General features: G+C 40.4%; 1 protein-coding gene across 1 annotated transcript; it reads left to right on the top strand.

Moving 5' to 3' along the window:
- The first annotated feature begins 1,761 nt into the window (after positions 1–1,761).
- osr2 (odd-skipped related transciption factor 2) lies at positions 1,762–5,937 on the top strand. Its single transcript, XM_085366138.1, has 4 exons — positions 1,762–1,985; positions 4,061–4,744; positions 5,095–5,194; positions 5,493–5,937. Exons 2-4 carry the CDS (start codon positions 4,098–4,100, stop codon positions 5,673–5,675), a joined length of 930 nt encoding a protein of 309 aa, XP_085222264.1. The 5' UTR covers positions 1,762–1,985; positions 4,061–4,097; the 3' UTR covers positions 5,676–5,937.
- The last annotated feature ends 2,188 nt before the right edge of the window (positions 5,938–8,125 follow it).

The raw sequence follows: 8,125 nt of genomic DNA, 5'->3' as shown, positions 1-8,125 counted from the left end.
CTGCACAAATGAAATTATTTTCCCTCTTGTGGGTTTAAAGTCTGCCTTTCTTTTGATATAAACATATATATACAGAAAAAGAGAATTTATTCCGATCTGTGCACTTCAAGAATATCAGTTCGTTTTAAATTACGAGCTCATCCTGTGCACACCGGGTCCATTCACAGTGAAGCGCTTCTCTGCGATGTGAACAGAAAATGTAAAGTTGTTCTGTGAGACAGTGTTCTGTCAGAGCCGCGAATGCTTGAGAAAAGAGGGGAGTTTGCTGTTGTAGCTATGCTACAATAGGCGGCGCTGCAGACCTGCATTCTGCAAAGTGTCTACAGCAAAGGAGGACCGCAACCAACTCCAAACCTCTGTCAGTCCTGCTGCACACCAACACCTCATATGTATCAGGCATATAGGAGAAAAATAACACTTCGAGAGATCGCAGAAATATATGTATATATAGAGATAGATAGATTGAGTACCTTTGATGGATTTGGGCATCTCATTAGAAAAAAAAAGTATGTCAGGATGACTTTTTGATTTTATTTAAAAACAAACTCAATCACAGTTTTATTAAGACGCCTCTCGATTTAAAAAATAAATTTTAAACTTTTTTTATTTTATATATGAACTTCTTCAAGTACAATCTGCTCATGTGCCTGAAGTCACGTCTCTTTCTATGCAGCACAAAAGGCGTACACTCTTTAGCTTCTGGTTGAGGCTGTCAAAAAAAGTCTTCATTACTTTGCATCATAATCTGCGGCCAGAAACCAACCTCAATGTAATTAAAGGCCAGTGTGATTAATCTCATATAGTCTGTCACTGCACATAAATTCAATTTTTAAAAAAACCGTCTGAATAATAATAATGATGCAAGAATGAGACTAAATTAAAACAACCAGCTCTGCTTAATGCTTATCTGAACACACACATGCACAGTTTTCCCTTCATTTTATCGTATGCCATTTGTTAAGTATAGCTAGATGTTTATTTGTTGTGCTGGATGGGGGGACACCTGGGCTGATCAGCGTTGAAATGGGCATATAAAGGTTTTTAAAAAGGCAGGCAACAATTCCTGTGGTGTTTTTGCAACAGTGTAATAACCGTAATAAGCACCCTTGTACAGGTGTTTTAACGCAAGTTACCAAAAAATAAGAAAAACAAATCAGCTGTCTTGAGAATGCGAATTCTTTCTCTTTATTTTATCTCCTCTTTTTCTATCAAAAACCTTTCTCATTTTTTAACATTATTATTATTATTATTATTATTATTATTATTATTATTATTATTATTATTATTATTATTATTATTATTACCACAGTGAATTAAACCATTTAATGTTGTGGTTCTTGCATATGCCCTCCATTTCGCAAATGGGATCTATGGTTTCAAAAAGAAGGAGGAAAAAAAATCTTGTAAGCTCCTCAAGTATCCAAAAGCACGTTTTCAAAATCGTGGAACTGTGAGGTGGGGGGAAACGTTCAGGGTTTCCTCCCGTGCTTCCAAACATGCCTCCAAAAGAAGCTATCAGCCTTGGCTGGATGGTATATGAGAGGTGTCAGAGGAGGCAGGTCGAACTGAGCACGCTCCTCTACTATGGTCTGGAGCCTTAGTTGCTATCCAAACACAAATAAACAGAGGGGAACATTGGAGTTAATGATAGAGGAGGGGGGTGGAGGCGTGTCGGGGGGCGGGCTGAGCGCTCGAGTCCTGGAGCACTAAAAAGTGAAGAACCGCACACTTCCAGCCCCAGCTCCGGACGGGACTCACACGCTGCTGCTGTCTCTCCTCCAAACTTTGCCTCTTTCCACATTTTTTCACAACTTGTTACATCTCTGCAAAAGTCCGAGACATCAGACTTGGCTGCATGGCTACATGAAAGTTTCATGGACTTGGATCTTGGAAAACTTTTAGCGACGCTTTATTGGAGCTCGTCGCCTCTATAGTTACTGTGGATTACTGACATACCGCAGGACCTTTGGCAGCTATTTATTGGGGTAAGATTCTGTTTGGCAGGGTAGGATTTATGTCTGAGGAAGGAGAACCAAACCAACATATTAGAAGTTGTTATCTTAAAAAAAAGAAAAGAAAAAGTTTAGTGTCTAGGCTTTAAAGCAAAGACTCAAAGACTCTTAGAAAGTGATCAGCTTTTAATGACCAAACATTTCTTTTTTTTTTTAAAGTGTTCTAGAGAGGAGTGTTGTTTCGTCATATTACTAACTAACTTGAGGTCACAGTTCACTCACGCTTTGACATTGCTGGCCTCCGTCCACGGCGCGCAGCATTACTAAAACAAACAGTGATCTTCGCGTTTGTAAAGACTTGTCACGACTGATAGAAATGTAAAGCCTTCTGCCAAAAATAAACACATGAAAAGCTTTAAAAAATGAACCTTACAAGGACTCGAAGAACAAGATCGGACACTTGGCTGCTCCCGAAGTGTAAGCGCAGTCCAAAGGTGAGAACAAGAACAAGCTGAACGAACTCCCTGGGCAAAGAATAGCAAGTGCCTTCGCGGTGTTTCACGCTGCACCTGTGCGAAATTATATTTAACCCCTCACCATCGGTGAGAGGGAAAGCGAGGCAGAAAGAGCTGAAGGCAACGACCTGACCGAAACAAGCGACCGGTAGCTACCCTGACTACCGTGTGCGCAAGACTCACAGTCTGCAAGTGTGGATAATGGCTTAATCTCCGAGGCAGTTTCAGGACAGGCTGACTTCTGACATATTGTGTTAAAATATGATTTGGCTTGATCTGTCACAAAAGAAAAAGTGTAGATACCTAAATGATGTATTTTACTATCTAAACACAGCTCGCTTTTCTTCTTTTTCTTGATCATATCTAAAGGTCAGCACAACTGGCCTATTGCCAGTCCCGCGTTCACCATCTGGAGCCTTGAACTTCTACGGTGGATCTTCTTTTTTCTGTGTGGGAAAACATAACTTGTCATCCCCACAAACTCAGACACAAGCCAATTTTTATACTGTCAGCTCACCTCATTTGTCCTAAACAGCGGAGGGAGCTCGCTTCTGCTTTTGTTTAAGGGAAACATTATTCTTTTGAAATGTAGGTTAAATGCACAGGGGTCATTTGCTGCCATGTTGCCTTGCCCAGGGGAAGGGGGGGGGGGGGGGGGGGGGGGGGGAACTTCATATGGAAAAAATAAATAAATAGATAAATATTACATTAAAAACCTTAAAAGGAAAAGAGTGCCTATAAAATTAACTCTTCCAAAATAAAAATGAAAAGCACATGCATTTCCATCAGAGACAGACAGCGTGTATGTTTTGCTCCTTCAATTAATAGTATATTTCATCTCTTCTGTCTAAATTTCAGACTTGTACAAATCCGGGCTGCTTACGTTTGTTTTGTTTTGTTTTTTTATTGCGAAGTACTAACTGCAACTTTAAAACACACACCAAGCTGTGCTTTCTAATTACCTCGTGTGAGATTTAGTGCTTCATTCAGAGTGATCTGAAATTGCAATTTGCAGTGTTAATCGATGCCACATGAGTTGTTTTACACCCACTTGATTTAATTATACTTTCGGTGACTGATTTGTTTCCTAAATTTTGATTTGAAGCGCATCTCCGTGTCGGGTGGGGGAGGAGGGGGGGGGGGGGGGGGGGCGACTGTGTTTTTACATTTCCTCAGTGGTTTCGCTTATGCAAAACAGAGGTTTAGATATTATAAGCAGGCCGGGACAGGCTAATATAGGGCAATCCTTCTGCGCGTTAACCTGAGCGTTTTATTCATCAGCTTCCTCGCGTTGAACCAGGTGCAAAAAATAAACTAAGCTAATTCATTATATATATGCCTAAATTAGGTTTAAAGGGGAGAGGGGGTGGCTGGGTATATTCACCTTTGCGAAAAACATATTTATATCAGTTTAATACAATAATGAAAAGTTACAATTTCAAAAAATAAAATCTTTTTAAACAGGTGGATTTAAGTAGTCTACCATAACCGGTAACTGAGACGTCACATTTTCTCTGTTCTTCTTTCCACACAATAACCAGTTCTTGGGATTAACACACAACGCTTATTGTTCGGTGTGTTCTGCATTCTCAGGGTTATCACCGCGTCTTCTGCAGAGGTCTGAGCCGAGATGGGGAGCAAAGCCCTGCACGCTCCGATCCCCCTGCACCCAGCCCTGCAGCTCACAAACTACTCCTTCCTGCAGGCCGTCAACACTTTCCCCGCTGACCAGCTGCAGGGACTGTACGGCCTCAGCGCCGTGCAAACCATGCACATGAACCACTGGACTCTTGGCTACCCACACATGCAGGGACTGAGGTCGACGATCACGGCAGCCGCCCAGGGTCTGGTCGACCCACGGATTCCCTTCCCAGCTTTGCCCTTCACCGCCGCGGCGCAGTTATTCCATCCAAAGCAAGCCACCGTCGCGCACGGCATCCCCTCGCTGCAAAAGGACAGGCCGAGATTTGACTTCGCGAACCTGGCCCTCGCTGCCACGCAGGAGGACCCACCGAAAGCTGCGGACCTGGCAAAGCTGGCATCGGGACTAGGGGGAACCATCTCCGAGCTGAGCAAGCTGTCCCCGGACAGAAAACCCACCAGGGGCAGGCTACCATCCAAGACTAAAAAGGAATTTATTTGTAAGTTCTGCGGCAGGCATTTTACCAAGTCCTACAACCTCTTAATCCACGAGAGGACCCACACAGATGAGAGGCCCTATACTTGTGACATTTGCCACAAGGCTTTCAGAAGACAAGACCATCTCAGAGACCACAGGTAAGACGGATTTATGGGATATTATGCGCACTGGGTTAGGACGAGGGGGTCAGCAATTTCTAGCAGCAATGATGATTTGTGATTTTAAGTCTCAGATATCTCGATTTAAGTTAATAGCCTCTCCAGAACCGGCCATTAAAATTATATTCCTTAATTTGTGCTATAAAATGCAAGCAGGCCTGTTCCCTAAAACTTCTCCACGAGGGCGCTAAAGCACTTTTCAGCATTAAGTTGGACATTCATAACTTGCACAGTGGAGATTTTCGGCTCTGTGACTGTGGGCTCTGTAACATTTACAAGTAACTTCGTGCATGAGCGGACATTGATTAAGTGTCATTTCTGTTTTACAGATACATCCACTCCAAGGAAAAACCGTTCAAATGTCAAGAATGTGGGAAGGGATTCTGTCAGTCTCGAACTCTAGCCGTCCATAAAACCTTACACATGCAGGTAAGCTCAGAATCTTAACGCGACCTTTAACGTGTGATACTCTCTGATCATAATTCACCTGTCTACTGCATGCATGGGGGTGGAAAAAGAAAGCCTCACAAAACCTATCACTAAATTAAAAAAAAAATGTGAGTCAGAGATCCACAGAAAATAATACAATAAAAAAAAAAAATAATATGCAAACAAGTAAATTAGATCTGACACGACAGTGGATTTATCAGATTATTGAAAGATTGAACTGATAGACCTTCTATCCAATTAAAGGCAATAATCCTTTGCTTGCTTTAAATCTAAACAGGAATCTCCACACAAATGCCCCACATGCGGAAGAACCTTTAATCAAAGAAGTAACCTGAAAACTCACCTTCTCACCCATACAGACATCAAGCCCTACAGCTGTGGCCGCTGCGGAAAGGTGTTTCGGCGCAACTGTGACTTGCGACGGCACAGTTTGACGCACAGCCCACATCAGGACTACTAGCCTGGAGAAACAAAAATAACAATGGACAAAACGCAGAAAGACAAATCAGCGACATTTTTCTTTTGGATCAAGGACAATCTCCAAGTGAGGACATGTTTACTTCAGCACGTTTTAGAGTGGGATTTGGTTGCACCTCAAGCGGAACAACAGCGGAGCCAGTGCCATGTCCAACTTTCACACCACCTGTAAATATCAAATGTACATAATGTTGTTGCTCATGTTGTTGTTGTTGTGTTTTTAATGTTCTTTTTCTGACCTTGAAATGGTAAAGTTGTCAAAAAACAGTCATAAATTTAAAGTATGTTAAATTGTATTTTAGAAATAAATATTTCCATGATACATTTGGATTTCCCCCCGTTTTTATTTCTCATTTTCACTGCCACGAAACAGAGGACACAGTGTTACAGCCCAAAAAGCAATATTTAGGTGAAATCTTTTACCATGGTCATCAAGTTAATAGTCTGTATGTTTACAGCCGGCGGGCAGTGAGAGCTTATGTGGCGGACGTGTTGGGCTTTTTAGCAGGGAGTTAGCAGGAAACACCACATGACAGAAAGCCCCGAGGACGTCTTTAGCTCCTGGGAAAGAGCATAACTTCATAAGCACAATCCTGTGTGCCATCGCGGGTGATAATTGATCATAAAGTTTACAATGATTTTTCTTCGAATAAAAGTTACGACCATGTAACGGTCAGTCATTACGCACTGTCTGCCAACCACCTCTCAGTGTCTGTACGTCTCAGAATTATTAGCCTCTATTATTATCTTAGGCTACATGTCCTCTACAGAGGCTGATCAGTATTATATTAGCCGCATTAGCGGCCATATCACATGTCTTTATCTAGATCACCTCTGACATCATAAGTGACCTGCAAAACGGCAGAAGGAACCATCAGCGCTAAGAAGGCATTTTCACGCAGCCGTGTGTCTGCGTCTGTCCTCAGATGGTGGTTCAGAAATGTTTTTAAGAACCTGCTGTGTTACCGAGCCATATTCGAAATGTAAAACACCTGTACCACTCAGCTGCTGACGTCTAATGGGCCTGACGTGAGTCTCCTAGTTTAATTTTTGGACCTATATGCGCCATAGACTAATTTTATGAATTAAAAAATATATATACAAAGATTATTTCTCAGGTCCTTATGATTCAATTCAATTTTATTTATATAGCGCCAAATCACAACAAAAGTCGGCTCAAGGCGCTTCATAGATACAGAGGCAAATAGCCACAAATAGCCTCAAGCAAAAATGGAGAGCGTTTTGTAAGAACTCATTTACACTGTGGTTTAAATTTTGCGTAGATACACAGAAAAACCCACCAAGATCTGGATTTCATCCAACTAAACTTTGACCGACCACTGATTAACCACCAAGCCTGCTGCCTGTGACCGGACGAGCTCATCTATAATGTGTTGGGTGTTTTTTTTTTGTTTTTTTTTATCATTTGGTGAAGTCAAAGCGAGATTCTCTCCTCTGACTCTCTCCTCATCTCTGTGTCTCTCGGTGTTATCTGGCCTTCGGGCCCTTTGTGTCCCCGTTTCAAGAGCCAGCGGTGGCTACTGACTGCTCGCCTGAAACTTGATTTTCACCTTACGGTGCAATTAATTGCACGAAAAAGTAGCATTTATTTCTAATGGGCTCGAAAATAGGGTCTGGAACAAGTGGTTACAATAACATCAGGAGATTTAAAAGTGCGTTCATTGCTGCTGAAAGGCCATTAACTAAGGCCCGTTTTATTGCGCACTGCGGGCTAGGATTTTCCTAATTATTTTCTAAAAGGAAAGACAACAAAGTGCGACGTCTCCAGCGAGCTCATAAAAAAAATTAAAAAAGAAGGAGGAAAGTATTTGAGCTGTTTGACAATCACATAAAAACATAATTCATTAGTAAAACATAAAAAAATTCAATCTGAAAACTATATAATATGAAAAAAACACACACAAAAAGGTCATGTAATAATAATAATAATAATGTTTGATATATATATATATATATATATATATATATATATATATATATATATATATATATATATATATATATATATATATATATATATATATACACATATATATATGTTTAGAATATATTTGAACATAATTTGTTTGAATTTGTAATAAACGTTTATGAAACAAATTGTTATCCATTTTAATAAACAAGAAAAAAACAAATGAAAAAAGAAACATTTTGACGCCTCGACAACAGATGTAACATAATGCAGGAACCGACTAATAAGAATAAATGCAAAATATCTGTTACAATATGCAGTTTAATTTGAAAGTAAATTTCTGCCATTCTTGTCCTCCTCAGTGGAAATATACATTTTTATATGTGCTTGAACAAAGCCGTTTAGCCTTTCTAAAGAAGTATTTATTTAATACTGTTTAATTAATTGTTTAGTTAATCCATGTATTGCTGTAAGTATTTAGCAAAAAACCCTTTATTTTTAAC

Source organism: Diplotaxodon limnothrissa, linkage group LG11 (assembly GCF_057381915.1).
Source record: "Diplotaxodon limnothrissa isolate DT_005_m linkage group LG11, D_limnothrissa_male_GT1.1, whole genome shotgun sequence".
Classification (NCBI taxonomy): domain Eukaryota; kingdom Metazoa; phylum Chordata; class Actinopteri; order Cichliformes; family Cichlidae; genus Diplotaxodon; species Diplotaxodon limnothrissa.
Note: the sequence above shows the minus strand (reverse complement) of the source record. Positions and strands in the feature narration are given on the sequence as shown.

Excerpts from the sequence above, each read along its gene's own strand:
- osr2 (XM_085366138.1), top strand. The coding sequence starts at position 4,098 with ATGGGGAGCAAAGCCCTGCACGCTCCGATCCCCCTGCACCCAGCCCTG. Across the intron at positions 4,745-5,094 it reads GACCATCTCAGAGACCACAG|ATACATCCACTCCAAGGAAA; the intron begins GTAAGACGGATT and ends TCTGTTTTACAG. Across the intron at positions 5,195-5,492 it reads ATAAAACCTTACACATGCAG|GAATCTCCACACAAATGCCC; the intron begins GTAAGCTCAGAA and ends AAATCTAAACAG.